The 16,647-nt window shown below is 51.2% G+C and overlaps 2 protein-coding genes across 2 annotated transcripts; both read right to left on the bottom strand.

Moving 5' to 3' along the window:
- Positions 1-212: 212 nt before the first annotated feature.
- On the bottom strand, positions 213-4,888 carry PC9H_006269 (uncharacterized protein; the record flags this gene model as incomplete). The annotated part of the gene is made up of 6 exons (XM_036775820.1): positions 213-403; positions 456-666; positions 724-1,164; positions 1,275-1,538; positions 1,594-1,789; positions 1,842-4,888. The coding sequence occupies 6 exons, from the start codon at positions 4,886-4,888 to the stop codon at positions 213-215; spliced, it is 4,350 nt and encodes a 1,449-aa protein (XP_036631839.1).
- Positions 4,889-14,842: 9,954 nt separating this feature from the next.
- PC9H_006268 (uncharacterized protein) lies at positions 14,843-15,339 on the bottom strand (the record flags this gene model as incomplete). Its single annotated transcript, XM_036775819.1, has 2 exons — positions 14,843-15,211; positions 15,265-15,339. 2 exons carry the CDS (start codon positions 15,337-15,339, stop codon positions 14,843-14,845), a joined length of 444 nt encoding a protein of 147 aa, XP_036631838.1.
- Positions 15,340-16,647: the final 1,308 nt, after the last annotated feature.

The raw sequence follows: 16,647 nt of genomic DNA, 5'->3' as shown, positions 1-16,647 counted from the left end.
CTTAACGTCAATCTTTGTTCACGACAGGTAGATGTGAACGTCGCTGATCAAGGTTGGCGGTTGACTATGCGATGCGGCTTATCCCTGACTAGCGCCAAAAAGATAGAGAATTATAAGAAAGATCGTTCATCCGCTACGAACCGCACCTGAATCACTAAATGTTACAGTACTTTAATATACATACATAAAGAAAAGAAAGTCGTACAGTGACTTTATGCTACAACTTCCCTATATTGACCTTCACCGCCCATTCCTTCGTACCACTCTATTCCTGACGTCGTTGCCGAGATATAGCCAGCTCGGATTGTCCAGTCGCCGAATTTCTCGTTCTCGTGTCGTTCTAGGGCATACCGCTTGATCATGGGCTTGAGGATGGCAAGGATTTCGGGTTCGGTCACGGATTCTATAAAAGGGTGTCAGGGATTGGACAGGGGGGAGGGGGTCGCAAAACATGCCTCGGTAAATCTTATTCAACCTCTGGCCGTAATAACCACCACCAAGCAGCATCGAGTAAGTACCAGGTGCTTTACCGATGAAAGCAATTTCTGCAACATAAGGGCGCGCGCAACCATTGGGACAACCGGTCATACGCATGATGATAGAGTCATTGCGTAGGCCGTTCTCTTCACATATCTTCTCCAACTTGTCAACAAGTATGGGCAGGTACTAAATTAAGGAACGCAGTAAGTCGACGGTGCGCGTATAAGGCCCTATGATGCTCACCCGCTCTGACTCTGCCATAGCCAAACCACAAGTAGGGAATGCAACGCAGGCAGATGACGAAAGGCGCAGCCCTGTCTGTGATAGATTGTCCATCTTGTACTTGGCGAGGATCTCTTTGATAGCAGGAACATCTTCAGTAGGGATGTCCGAGATCAGAAGGTGTTGGTTGGTCGTCAGGCGGAAGGAGCCTCTGAGGACCTTGGCGACTTCACGAAGGCCTGTCTTGAAATCACGGCCAGGCTCATCTTGTATGCGTCCGTTTTCAATGAACATGGTAAAGTGGTGCCTGCCGTCTTCACCCCTGGACCAGCCAAAGTCGTCGACATTGCGGTCAAAGGTGTATGGTCGCGGAGGGGCTAGGGGGTACCCTAGCCGTTTCTCCACTTCTGCCTTGAACACGTCTAGGCCCATGCGGTCAATGGTGTACTTCAACCGGGCATTCTACAAGGATCGTATGAGTGCCTAAACCACTAAGATCTTGTGTGCAAATTACCTTGCGACTAAATGATAACACCAATCAGTTACATGTAAATCTGGATCAAACGGCACACGTACTCCGCACGGTTGCCATTATCGCGCTGGGTGAGCATCACGGCCTCGGCGACTTTCTTGCCCTGCTCGTAAGTGCAGAAACCAATGATATCTCCAAGGCGAGGGTAGGTCTTCTTGTTACCATGAGTGACACCCATGCCACCTCCAACTGTAACGTTAAAGCCTGCCAGTTCGCCACTCCCGTCGACAATGGCAATGAAGCCCAAATCGTTCGCAAATACATCGACATCATTGGTGGGAGGTACGGCGACGGCAACTTTGAACTGGTCCACTTCAATTAGTAATCTTGAATAAGATAGTTTGGGGAACAACGCGTACCTTCCTCGGAAGATAGAACTCCCCATAGAGAGGTTCGACGTCCTTAAGGGCCTCTCCTGCGACCAGCTTCTTGTCCAGCCATATTTCATGGTATGCCGTAGTACGCGGAACGAGATGAGCACTTATTCCCTTTGAGAACTCATATACCTGGGTATGGAGCTTCGAAAAACTCGGGATCGATGAGCAGACAACATTACTGTTGAGAAGAATGCATAAGCATGTTATAGCGGTGCTGGGTAGCTACTTACCGATTGACATCACCACACGCAGCTAAAGTATCAAGGAGGACGCGATTGATATCCTGGATGGCAGGTTTCAGATGTCTTTTGATGACGCCGTGGAACTGGAAAGTCTGTCGCGTCGTGATCTTGAACGTTCCCGATCCATGCTCATCCGCAATCTGATCCATTTGGAGCCATTGATTAGGTAGACAAACCCCACCGGGCATCCGCACGCGAATCATGAACGAGTAAGCAGGCTCAACACCTTGTGCCTGGCGCTCGTCGCGAATGTCACGATCGTCCTGTTGGTAAATACCGTGGAACTTGGTAAGTTGCGTGTCGCTAGCCGCCAATGCACCGGTAGTGGCGTCCTGGAGACCTTCAGCGATTGTACCACGTAGGTAACCCGAAGCTGCTTTGATATGCTCGTTCGTAATCGGGTCGGGCTCGATTTCAGTTACTTCAATGGAGTCAACGCCTAGAGCTTTCCAAATGCGAGGCTCCCACTCCTTGTATCCCGTCTCTGGGCCGTCTGCATCCTGATCATCACCTAGTCCAAGGTCAGCAAGGCGCTGCGCCCCAAGCTTCTCTAGGCGAGCGTCCAAATCCTTTCCCGGTTTGTTGTAGTAATGTGAATCTTCCGGGCGCGGCCAGTAGTGGCTATCTCCCATGCCAAACACTGAGTAGCGAAGCTTTGTCAAGATTTGCTCCCCTCGAGCTACAGCAGCGTTGAGTGCCTTGAAGAATGTACGAGCATTCTGTGTAGGTTCTCCTTGACCAGCCGTCGAAACGACAAAGACGACGTGCTCTTCCTTGGATAGTCCATCAAGGGATACTGAATCCACTGTATTAATGGTAGTAGACAGGCCTCGTGCAGTAGCGCGTCTTGCCAGTCGCTTTGCCTTCTTCTCCGCCGTGCCACCGTCGGATGCGTACAGAATGAGTAGAGGAGGGGCGTCAAGAGCAGTGAGCATGTCGTCAAACAGTTTCTGTGCGTGTTTCCTCCTCGCCTCCTTCACGTTCTCTCCCAAACTACTAACCAACTCCGACGCAATTTGTGGCTTGGATCGAACAAGCTGCGAGAGGTGATTTTGCCTGTCAAGGAATTGCTGTAGTTCATTCTTAATGGCGGCAGAATCGAGAGAGAAGGGTTCCTTCCCCTCCGCCTCCTTGCTAGGATTCCATCGGTACAGAGGCCAGTAACCGGCATCGACCGCGAGCTTTGTCTCCTTGAGGATATCAAGCGCTGGTGTGGATTCACTTTGATATGGGAGGTACGCTAGGACAACGCTAGGACCATTGAAGCGGTCAGCCTCCGTTATGGCTTGCAGAACATGGGAATACGAGGAATAGACGGCAACGCTAGCAACATAGACGTCGCCGTGGTTCATAGCGTACAACCCAACGTCATGCTTACGGCGATTGGGGTCGACGGTGTTGCGAGCAGAGTATGGGAGGGTGTCGAGAATGAGGATATTGATATTAAGCCCAGACGCGATAACATGGTGCAAGCCAGACGCGCCGATGTCGTAGGACCAGGCATCTGAACCGATGATCCATTTTGACGTAGCGGGAAGTAGGGACTGAAGAGCGAGGATACGGTCAACAGCCGGGTGTTTGCCTTTCGAAGACGATAGCTTTTCAACAAGCTGAGCCCCCAAAGTTCGGCTCTTCGCTTGGTCGTCTTTAGCGAGAACCCATTTACTTAGGAGAGCATGCAGATCGGTATCGAAGGCGTTGTCTTGCAAAAGCTCCTGGATGGACTCCACAAGTTCTTCGCGCTGCTGCACCTGAGCACGAATGCGACCAAGGGCGAATTCAGGGGTAGTGGCGAGGTCACCATGCGATTCTACGAGAGAAGGCGAGTTCGAAATTTCTAGTCGGTCTGCAAAGACATGGGTGAGGACTTTGGTGTAGGACAGCTCGTGTGTCGGGACGCGCGGGATCGTTGCTGAAGGGGAAGCAGGAGGGCTACCCAACACAAGTGAGGAATCGGTAGGGATTTGCTGAACTAACTTCAGTATATCGATGCGCGAAACATCGGAAGTATCCCCAAGGATCCCGGAGTAAACAGTAGGACGATGTTCACGCTGTAACTGCTGCAAACTACTGGCGACCTCCAGATAAAGTGGCGGCCATTTCATTGACCAATGCCATACATGTTCCAGAACAATGACTGTTTTGGCGGTCGAGGGGATGGAGGCTAGGATACGGCTGGGAAGTAATGGACTTATAAGTGAGACTTGAACAAACGTGACCCCTTCCACGTCCAATGGGGAGTCGACTTTTCCAACCGTGAAAATGACCGTATGGGCATCGGGTGAGCTGTGGGTCGTGAATGGCAGAGCTATTCTGTGGGTGAGTTGGTGAGTGGCGAGGGACGCAGACTCGTAGGATTTGAAATTTTCGAGCAGGGCTAGATCGTCAGTGATGGCGTGCTCTGGGGATGTTTCGCCGCTGCTAGTTTCCGGTGTGTAGATGGTGGCGGCTCGTTCGATGATTCCACCATTAGCCGGTACAGTTGCAAGCCCGTTAGACACATGGCTAGGAGCCCCGCGCTTGCCGTCCATGAGAAATGGCAACACTTCGTCCGTTGGGATCTCAATTACGGGTTCGTCGGACCGTCGGGCGTAGAAGACGTGGATAACAGCTTTATGCTCTGCTCGTGCTAAGCGAGCTGCAAGCAGAGCGTTGTCATGCGCTTGCTGCCCAGTAGTTGATACCAGGAAGAACGGGGCCGCGGAGCGAAGTAGCAGGACATCTGAGAGGTCATCGGTGACTGCAATGTTAAGGACAGTCGGTCGTGCGGAAATTTCGGGGAGATGTAACACGAGGCGGGAGACTAGTTGCGAGCTTGATGGAGCTGTGAGTGAGATAATGCTAGCGCCTGAATTGCGGACGAGAGCAGCACCGACATCTGCTCCTATAGGTAGTTGCACGATGGTCGGCTCGTGGTGCGACGATTTTGCCACTGTCGCATATGTCTCTGCAAATAGAGAATGTGATGAAGAACGGGCCTCTACAATGACATCCGAAGTCAAGTAAGTGATTCGTGCGACTGCAGCTGCTGCCATGGTCGACTTGAGCTATCACGGAGATCAGGACCGTCTCTAATAGTATATGTGATATGGCTCACCAAATTGCAGAACTGCTAGGGGACACTGTCGAGAGAAATAAAGCTAAAGCTTGCATCTTTATTGGCCTGGCAGAATTCATGACAGAAGGTCGTGACTGTGCGCATGAATTGCTGATAATTCGCCGAAAGCACCTCATAGTTTGTACTTGTTACCCTAGATCTAATCTTATCTCCGCTGCTACCCAATCAGTGGTCGTCCATTACTCCCCGATAATTGTATTGCTTGCTTCTTGTAACAAGAATATACCCAATATGGTAAAGCCACGTTTAGCGCTGGTTAGTCACACTCCCTCATAGCCACATTCTTTAGTATAATCACTATCGTTAGTCTAACCTTAGTCCCTCCTTTCTATAGTCTATATACTCTGACAGTATCTATGGTAGTCTACTATAAAGTACGAGCCCTATGTACGTTGTAGGGCAGAGTTGCATAAACAAGGACGACTTACCCCTGTCTTTGACTTGTGTGACTTCGTGTGACGCGACACTTCCCTATCCGGTTGTCTCCCGCCACATATTTTTGACAGAACCATCTCGTCCATCTCATCTCTCATTCACATCGACTCTCTCATCTTATCTCTTTCTGTCTCGTAATCTCTCTCTTCGGGCACCCCTCGGTCTGATCAACCAAGGCTATCCGACTATATCCCGTTAAGTAACTCAGTTTCTCTATTTTACTAACCTAGTATTGTTTAGGTTAATCCTATTGGAGTAATGTCTCATCCCGCGTCCTCGTCTGAGCCTCAGACGCCGTTGGCTATGCCAGCCGCCTATATCCCGGATGAGTCCCCCTTACCTCCACTAACACCCAGCGCTGATGACTCGAGCTTGAACCAGAACAGCGGGACGGGAGCTTCGTACTCCAGCGTCGCCGCTACGAATACTCGTGTCGGGTTCACCACCCCGCGAGAAACCTCTCCCCTTCGAGGGGATACTTCATTCGGCTCCCCTAAAGCCTCGAATGCCAGCTCGAATGCCGGGGTAGTCATCCATGACAACCCCGAAGAATCCAGGTCCTCTCCCGCCGAGGAACACCCTTGGATTACGGTCGGCCGTGGCGGACGCCCTCTCCGCACACCGACTCCAGAAATCTCCCCCGCTCAAGAAGCCGATATCAGGCGCGCGGAGGAATTATTGACCCAGGATCAGCGAGACGCGATCCTGAGGCGTCGCGCATCCGTACACGTTACGGACGACGATTCCATGGACACCGAATCCACGCCTAGAGATAAAGGCAAGGGCGTCGACCCGCGAGAGCGCGGCGAGCCCGTCTTACAGCTCGGTGGGCCCAATCCAGTCGTCAATACGTTTGACGCACCTACCGAAGAAGAAGTCGCTGAGCAACGTGCAGCATTGGAATTTTGGCAATCCAAGCCAAATCTCTCCTCTTCACCCAAAGCTGATAAAGCTAGTACCACCCCTAATGTTGTACTTAGTACTCATCCGAATGATATGACCCTGACCGAATTATTGAAGAATCTTAAGCTCATTCAAGACCGCTTCGACCGACTTGAATCTCAAGTTCAGAACAAGCCTCAAAGGCCCAATGAGTTTAAGCACACTACCTTCACGCCTGAAGTTTTATCTGAAGATGAACGCAAATATATTGAGCGCAAGGCCCGTGGCGACTTTACTCGTGGTAGCGCTATGGTAAATCCGATTCTACCAAGCTGGAGTCGTCGTGAACGTCGCCATGTGTCCCGACCGAATGAAGTAGTACCGCCGTCGTCAAACGTCGGTCGTATCTTCAATCGTGTAGCCCGCAATCGTAACCACGATTCCGACGGTGACCCTTCCTCTGATGGATCCGGTCCTGAGGATGGAGGGGGAAGTTTGCAATCTTCTCGTCGTAAAAAGAGGAAGGCGCCTTCAAAATTGAAGGCCGTCGCACCTACAGTGTTTACCGGTGAACCTAAGATTGATTTATTCAATCGATGGATGCGTGAGGGCTTGCATTATCTTGATGACGCGCGGGTCGAACAGCGAAAGGAAATTCGAGCACTTGCGCGCTATACCGAAGGCAAGGCACAGGCGTATTACCAGAATGTAATCGCTGACGACGAGTCGAACTGGACGCTTGACGAGTATTTCAAGGCCATTTATGATGCCTGTTTCCCGTCTAATTTCCGGGAGAAACAGCGCCGTAAGCTGGAACGTTTCTATCAAAGCGAACTATCAGTTAAAGAGTATGCTGCGCAAATGTACGACATGATAAACACCATCGGAGGGCTTGAGGCACGCCAGTGTGTCGTCCATTTGTTCCGTGGGCTGAATCCTGAGCTGGCAATCGCCTGCCGGCGCATGGGGTTGAACCCCGAGGACGCATCTTGGGATGAAGTTGTTGCGGAGGCTGAGAACGAAGAGATCGTTCTCTCGAGTATTCGCAAAGATGGTTCTCGGGGCGATAAACGTTCAAAGGACGCGGTGACCCAGTCGAGGTCGTCGGTAGCCCATAGCTCAAATAGTTCGTACAAACCTGGGAATAGTAACTTTCGTCAACGTTCGCGCAACTTCAAGAACAGTGATAGTAAACGCTCACCAGATCACAACAACCATCATTCGGACCAGTCATCTGGTAACATGTTACGGAACACTGCTTCTGGTAATCCTTCGAGTAGTAAAACCAATGGAACATCCGGAGGGCGTAGGGACATTTCGCCGCAGGAGCGTCAGAAGCTCCAGTCAGAGGGGAAATGTTTCCTGTGCAGACAGACTGGTCACATAGCACGAAATTGTCCAAAGGCTAACACCTTACCTGGCAAGGGAGGGAAGCCTCCTGGCGTCCGCGTGAATCATATTGATTTTGCAGAACACATAGTTGATGAGTATATCCCCGACGACGAAAACACAGCTCACATCGGATTAGCCGTGCTAGGATCACACGAATATGCGTCGCACGCTGAGTTCATAGAATCTTCGGACTTGGACGTCCCTGGCTTAGTTCTTGACGATAGCGATTCTTCGGATGAGATCTTGGAAGATATCACCGAGATCGGCACGCGGTGGAAGAAATTCCTGAGCGGGTGCTACACGCACGATTGGCTGGGTGACGCCTACGCAAACACGTATACCTGGGTGCTCGAAACAAGCCGCGACCTAGGTCTACCTGGGGATAATGGGTATCAGTATCCTTGGTCGGAACTTCGATTCTCGGTAGAAAGAAGGACACCCACGACCTATGAGGTAAACGACCGTATGCACAACATATGTGTAGAGGTATCCGCCGAGTTGTTACAGGATAACTCTTTCCAGTTTGGTCGGTGGTATGCACAGGTCCTCATGGATCGTGTAGCGCCGTTTTGGACCGGTATGCTGTGCGACGAATTCTATAATGCTAGGGTTCAGCCTACTGAATTCAACGCACGGATGCATCTCAAGCATAAACTCACTTGGGACGAAACGTTGATGGACAGCTCATTTACAGTCAGTGCCTGTGGCCGGAATAATGACTGTTGGTATATCTCGGAAGATGAGCTGGAAACCCACGCCGTGATAAGTGGACTGCTCCTGCGAAATGAGCATCTTCATCTGGCTTCATGGTACGCTAAGCACTCGGTGCCATGGGCTGTTAACCCAGATGACGGCCCATTTTTGCGTGAACCTGAATACGATACTGCCGACCTGTACCGTAATACGGAAGACCTTGCATCGGAACGTTGGGCGGATATGTTAGTAGACGACAGGTTCTATTCATTAGAGCCCTACCTCAAGGATCTCTCTTGCTTCCATGTATTCGACCTGGATGATGGCGACAGCAAGCTGCTGCACGAACTCTTCCTCTTTGGCGTCCAGATTGATCGTGACAAGCTACCTGCACTGCAACGAAACGCGTCAGTCGTCAAGGACAAGGAGCGCGCTGTACCATCGCCTGTAGTGGTCACTGTACAGATCAACGGAAAACCTGCGAAAGCATTGCTGGACTCCGGTTCCTTGGGCGACTTCATGTCGTCTACGTTGGCCGACCAGTTGGGAAGTAAGACGAAGGTCGCGCTTGCCAAGCCGATTCCACTGCAGCTCGCTGTGCAGGGGTCGCGAACGAAGATTAACTGGTCCTGTAAAGCGAACATTAGCTACCAGACAGTCGACGAGGAACGAGCTTTCGATGTCATCAACATCTCAAGCTATGACTTAATTCTGGGTACACCATTCATGTACCAGCATCGGGTATTGCTCGGCCTGAATCCTGCGCGCGTGGTGGTGGGCTCCAAAGAGAGTCTTCCAATGGATGGTCCTGGTGTATCACGATTGGCATCCATGTCAGTTGACTTCGATACTGCGGAAATAGTGCGCGCACGGCAAGAACTGCTTGAGTACGCCAAACCGCTGTGTAAAACAATGGATCAGACTGATCTACCTCCATTACGAGCTATTAACCACACCATACCTTTGATTGATGAGAAAAAGGTATATAAATGGCGACCGTCTCGTTGTCCGGAGCCGTTACTGGAGCAGTGGGTTGAGAAGCGGAATGCGTACTTAAAATCAGGACGTTGGCAAATCACGACGGCCGGGAATGCGGTTCCTATGTTGCATATTTATAAGCCGGGTACCAAATTGTTGCGGATCGTCGTTGACCTACGTGAACGTAATGCGAATACGGTAAAGATGTCTACGCCTATGCCGAATATTGAGGCGATACTGCGCCGAATTGCCGCCCATTTATTCCGTTCCAGCATGGATGGAAAGGATGCGTACGAACAGATTCGAATAGTCGCGGAACATGTTGCTCGCTCCGCAATGACGACACCTGACGGCACAATGGTCAGCTTGGTAATGCAGCAGGGTGATTGCAATGCGCCCGCGACGTACCAGGCACTAATGAATCATATATTCGCACCCTACATTGGCGTATTCATGGACGTTTATCTGGACGACATAATTATCTATTCAGACACACTCGAAAAGCACATTCAGCATGTAAAAACCGCTATTGACGTGCTTACGCGGGAGAAGCTGTACTTGTCCGAAAAGAAGCTTCACTTCCTTGAGAAGGAGTTGAAGGTCCTTGGCCATATTGTCGACGAATCGGGCATTCGTATGGACCCTCACAAGGTTGACGCCGTCGTAAACTGGAAGACGCCTACCAACCGAGACCTGCTTCGAGGGTTCCTAGGGGCAGTGGGCTATCTGGCAGACGACGTTGCGGGCGTACGAATTCCTATGGGTGTGTTAGCGAGATTAACCGGCGACAATACCCCATTTCGATGGACTGATACTCACCAGCGTTCGTTCGACGAGGTAAAGCTCCTCGTTGACCGTTTTCGTTCGCATAGTCGCCGTCCGTTATCCTACGCCCGGGACAGTGATCCTATCTGGTTGATAACGGATGGATCAGCTACGGGAGTGGCCGGCGTCGTGAGCCAGGGGAAGGAATGGCGGACGGCGCGTGTAGCGGCGTTCTTTTCAGCAAAGCTGAACCCAGCACAGCAGAATTATCCCGTGCATGAGATCGAGATGTTGGCTGGGCTCGAATCAATGCTACGCCATAGGGACATTTTGCAGGGTGTTCATTTTCGCTGGCTCACTGATCACAAGGGGTTGGTTCACTTGCTCAATCAGCCCAATCTCTCAGGGCGTCAGGCGCGTTGGTTGGAAAAGATGTCTGAATTTGATTTCACGCCGGTATATATTCCTGGAACTGAGAACGTTTTGTCAGACGCTCTCTCTCGTATATATGCAAACGACGCACCTGGCACTGAGCGTGCGGCCTCCGAATTCGTCAAATTTGACGAAGATTCTACGTGCAGTTTTCGCCGCAGAACTCCAGTCATCGTAGGCGACGAGGCGAGGCTAGAAAGTATGCCTCTGGAGGGCATTTCGTTGACCTTAAACGCTGTACGACGTGGCGGAGCCACGGAGTCGCGTGATTTTGCGAAACGAATGGTGGCCAGGAAGTTCGTTCTGCGAGGCCCTCGTGAACGAACGGAGGGCGGGAATAAAGAGGAAGTAAACCAAATAAACAACGGACCTACAACAATTAACAGTTTACTGGAAAAGGAAGGTGTCCCCGGTGCGGAATCAAATTTGGTTCCGGTAATTGGCGCCGACGAGGCACTGACCACCGTTAACTCCGAGTTAAGTCCACGCAATGTTCAACTCCCACCACCGTCTACTCAAGACAAAGAACCCTCGCCCACCGTCTCTATTGTGAACGTAGTGTCGCATCAACAGAAACGCGACCTTAACGTTGATTTCATGAACGAAATACGCAACAACTACATGAACGACACATTCATGGCATCAATTGTGAACACTCCGCGCCAATACAAGAATTTCACGTTAGAAAACGGTCTGCTCTACCTAGTTGAAGGCGGGAGACGGTTACTATGCATTCCGGATGCCATAATTGGTGGAAGGACGGCCAAAGAGATAGTCATAGACGAAGGTCACTCTTTATTAGCCCATCTGGGGCCGGAAAAGACACTAACCTACCTTCGTGAGTTTGTATGGTGGAGACACCTTTCCAGGGATGTCTATAGATTCTGCGAATCGTGTCGCACTTGCGCCCGCAGTAAACCATCAAACCACCGGCCCTATGGCCTTCTCCGTCCTCTGCCTATTCCGTCTCGCCCTTGGGATGCCATCGGCATCGACTTCGTAGGACCATTACCCAAGTCGGCAGATCGGAACGCATTTTACGATTCAATTACAGTCATTATTGACCTCTTGACTGCGATGGTACATTTAGTACCCAGCCGTACGACCTACGGCTCTGTTGACGTCGCCGAATTGATATTCGCAGAAGTATACAAGCACCACGGTCTTCCTCGACGAATCGTAAGTGACCGTGACCCATTATTCACGGCACGTTTCTGGCAGAAACTCCACGAACTCATTGGGACAAAACTAAATATGTCTAGCGCGTATCATCCGCAATCCGACGGTTCAACGGAACGCGCCAATAGAACTATCACGCAAATGATTCGCCAGTGTGTCAACGAGAATCAAAAGGATTGGGTGCGACGTTTACCGGCAATTGAATTTGCAATTAACTCTGCACGAACAGATTCGACAGGCTTCGCGCCATTCTTTCTGAATACAGGACGCATGCCTCGACCATTCCTGTGGGACACGCCCTCGTCGAGCGAATCCAAAGGTGTACGAGAGTTTGCCGAACATCTTCGCGAAGCCGTGATTACGGCTCATGATGCGGTACTGGCATCTCGCACGAAGCAAATCCGAGACGCCAATCGACATCGCCAACCATCCCCGTTTCAGATTGGTGACTTAGTCTACGTGTCCACGAAGAATATTTCGTTCCCTCAGGGGCTGGCACGTAAGCTAATTCCCAAATATATGGGACCCTACCGTATCAATCGCGCATTTGGTAATGATACTTTTCAGATTGAACTACCTAATCATCTCGTTGCGAGGGGTGTTCATCCCTCCTTTCATGCGTCTCTACTACGTGTACATATCCCCAATGATGACCGCTTGTTCCCTGGCCGTTCCCTTGAACACATCATTGCGTCTGCAACACCAGCTAGCACAGAATGGAACATTAGAGAAATATTGAGTCATTCTGGTGTAAGGCAGCATGCATTGTTTGAAATTCTTTGGCCTACTGGTGACAGGACCTGGCTACCATACCATAAGGTCAGTCATCTTGAAGCATTACGAAGATATTTCGAAACGTTGGGAATTTGCAACATTGAGGAACTCCCTAGGGGTTCAGGGACCCCCCCTAACGACCCCCAAATCGTACTTGGTTGCATAAAACCTGCCAGTGTTACGGATGATGGCTATTTAAGTGATGGGGAGATAGGATTAGACAGCAACCCTACTCACCCAAATAATCTATATTCTTCTAATCATCCTCACATCACTTCTATGTCTGCAGCAGAACTGGGAAGATTACACCCTATTCATACTGCTCTCACCCGAAACCCCGAAGGGTCATACTCCCTGAGAGACCTAGACTCCCGAGTTTGCTCCGCCGCCTATACCCGCGACGAGCTCATCAGCTTCGTGTCCGCCAATCGTCGCATTATCAGTGGCACCCTTACCAATCCTCTGTCCCTTCCTCCCCGCTACATCGGGTTCGCAACCCTGTATAACAAACAAGGCCAAATTACCACCAAGTTTAATTTGCCTCATGGGCATGCCTTCACGACTCGCATCGCAGGGCCAGGACTCCGATTTTTGGGACTCGTTGCTGCGCGACCCAGTATACCTCGTAAAGATCCCAGGAACCATTACCGATCCCAGACCTCGCATGGTCGGCGTGCTACGGTCCCGCCTAATTATGTGGGCCAGTCTAGACCAACGGTGGGCCAAAGTTCTAATGGACCTCGACACCCGGAGGCCGGAGAATTCATTTTAACGGCGGAACGACACGATGTGGTGACTAATCTACTCCTTGATATGGTAATGGGTAACAAGACTCCCACTACCAACTTTCCACCTGTGCGCGAGTCTCCCGCTGTCCGTCGTAGCGGCGCTTCCTTACGCCGTAGCTCAACACCATACGCACGTCCCAAGAAGGTTCGCCCTACCATTGTTCCTACCAATCCGGGCTCCAGCCCCAGTTCACGCGAGCAAAAGATCTCGGGTATCCCGGTGCCTGATGTCATTCCCAACGCGGACAAGCCACGCGAGACCATTCCCATCAATACTTGTCCCTCGCCGTCAGAGTCGGATATCGAGCTTGTCAATACCCCATCCTCGGCCTCGTCTGACCTTGCGACCATCAGTGAAGATGTGGACATGAACGATAGCCCAGACAAACCCAGTGCTTCCCCTACCTCCAAAGTTCCCACTGTGGAACTCGCAGACCTTTCCATCTCCAAGGACCCTGCTGCGGCCGACGGCGCCGCGTGAATCTGTTTCACAGATCCAGGAGGGCGTATGTAACAAGAATATACCCAATATGGTAAAGCCACGTTTAGCGCTGGTTAGTCACACTCCCTCATAGCCACATTCTTTAGTATAATCACTATCGTTAGTCTAACCTTAGTCCCTCCTTTCTATAGTCTATATACTCTGACAGTATCTATGGTAGTCTACTATAAAGTACGAGCCCTATGTACGTTGTAGGGCAGAGTTGCATAAACAAGGACGACTTACCCCTGTCTTTGACTTGTGTGACTTCGTGTGACGCGACACTTCCCTATCCGGTTGTCTCCCGCCACACTTCTACGACCGACGGAACAGGCAGGGCCTCGGACTGAACTGTGTCGTCTGCGGTCTTCGACATTCATGTCCGCCGAATGGCAGCTGCTGTCTGGCTATTGTTGTTTGGCATATGGCCCGACGCGTAGCGGTCGACTCACTCCCTGCCATAAAAACTGCGTCTAGGCCTCTGGGGTGTATGAACTTCAAGGGGACAACAATTCAATAACTCTCTCGAGGCAATATAAACTCATTTTCCGTTCTATCGACGGACCTAGGAACCCTGGCTTTTCTTGCGAGTTTATTCCTCTTAACAACCCGTTGCAGCGAGTTCTGACTTGCTGTCCAAAAGACATGATTCCTACGAACCCGAGCATGATGGCAGATCTCGGAACATGTCGTGACCCAATGCGACGGCACCCTCGGCCCTTGAGTGGGCTGCCTGGCATTACAAACAAACTTCATGTTTTAGGCACCTGGAACGTTCAACGTTCAAGTTCCGCGCTGTGTTTACTTGCCCTCGAACTTCGAAGGGAGGCTGGAGGCGAGGTTACACGTCGGATAGTGATATGTAACAATGCAGAACCAAATAGGTCTGATACCCTCTTGTCCAGGCACCATATATAGGAATGGATCTGTGTACCGTCCGCGTACTTCTCGGAAATCCTGCGACCCGAAACACAGAATGTGAGTTCAGGTCATTTTGCATTGCTAGTCTACTCTATTCTAAGCTATCTGCTCGTCGGTCCCAACCACCTCTATACTCAAATGTTGCGACTCCTTAGAAGGGTACGAGGATGGACTTCGTGCCAGGGGTCGCGCAGAAACCGCCGTCAAGTCTCTTTCCGCAGCTGTTGATGTAGTTGCAGCTTCCGTTGCATCCGCCCTTGTCGCAGAAGGCAACGTTCCTCGTCGCAGAGATGCAGGCGGTTTTGGGTGCCTTGAGGCAAGTGTTGCCACCGTTGTAGACACTGCAGGCGCCGCCGCAGACGGGACCCTTGCGGCTGCTGCAGTAAACCACTCTGGTCTTGCCAGCGCGAGCGGCAAGAGGGTTGTTTCCTTCCTCGCCGATGAAGGTGAGCTTCGCATCCGTCGTGCTGAGCCAGTGGTCCAACTCGGCGTCACTGACGATGTACGAGGCTTCGGTGTTCTATAGATCACTAGGTTAGCGTGAGGACACCCTGTAGCAGGAAAGAAGCATACCTCAGGAGCGGCGGGGCCAGCAATGGCCAGAGCGGCAAGCGCAACAACAGAAGCAATGACGAAGGAGAATTGCATTGTGATGTGATGAGTGCGCTGCAGGTATGTGACCGTGGAGTGTTTAGCTGGGTGTGCTGACCATATCCACCAGGCGATGCCTCGTATTTATACTGCTGGACGTAGCTTGGCCACTGTGTAGTTCGACTCGAATCGTCATCTCGGCAAAGCCAGACTCCTTCAAACCAAAGCCTCCCTATGCTCCGTGCGCCCGCATATCGGAGAGCAGAGAACGACCTCGTTTCAAGTAGGCGACTAGCACATGGACCCGACGCATCAGGCACGCTCGCAACCTCGGTCATGCTCACCCGCCTGGTGTCGGTACCGCGTTCAGACGAAGTGTTGATCTGCAGGAGATCCCTGCATACTCTATTATTATGAAGCCTTTTACTGCTAGATGGCCATATTTTGCATTCTATATCGTTCGCAACAATATCGCACGCAGCGAACTCAAGATTCCTGACGGCTCCTCTCAGGTTCTCTACATTAGTATATCCCGACAAACCACATGGACTTGGCTATAGAAGGGTCAAGGGTGCGACGGGTTTGACGGCCAGGGGCTGTGGTAAAAGGTATATAGCGGCTGATTTTCGGTGGAAAGAGTAGAGCCATTGGAGAACGACAGGTGGACTTGAGATGGATGTCCCTCAGTAGTGGGCGAGGCAAACATGTGGCCACGAGAACTCGAAGAACTGGGCTTCATTGACCTCAAACGGGTTTCAAGAAATACGTGCGTCGTCGGTCGATACTTTTTCATGTGCCCCTTCCCACTGAAATTGCTTTATATGGTAATTCACCAACTCTTCCCAAAATGGATGCACCAGCAAATTGATTATGGCAAGGTTACTAGCGTCAACACCACCTATATGAAAGGCACAAGGATGGACTTCGTGCCAGGCGTCGCACAGAAGTTGTTATCCAGCCTCGTCCCACACGAGTCTATGAAGTTGCAACTTCCCCCACAGCCGCCTTTGTCGCAGAACGCGACATTCGCCGTTGCCATGATGCAGTTGGTACCAGATGCCTCAATGCAGGTGTTGGTCCCCTCGAACACATCGCAGTTGCCACCGCAGACCGGCCCCTGGCGGTTAGTGCAATGGACGACTCTCACTTGGCCATCGCGTCGCAGGGGGTTCTTGCCTGACTGGCCTGTGAAGGTCAGGTTGGCATTCGTCGTTTGGAGCCAGTGGTCAAGCTCTGCTTCGCTGATAACCGAGGATGTAACACCGGGACTCTGTATAGTAGCCCGGTGAGTATATGGCTTTTGAATACTTGGTTTCTGAGTACCCTAGAGTTCACATCGGTGTCCTGTGAGATATGAATGAGTCT

This window comes from Pleurotus ostreatus (assembly GCF_014466165.1).
Source record: "Pleurotus ostreatus strain PC9 chromosome Unknown scaffold_4, whole genome shotgun sequence".
Taxonomy (NCBI): domain Eukaryota; kingdom Fungi; phylum Basidiomycota; class Agaricomycetes; order Agaricales; family Pleurotaceae; genus Pleurotus; species Pleurotus ostreatus.
Note: the sequence above shows the minus strand (reverse complement) of the source record. Positions and strands in the feature narration are given on the sequence as shown.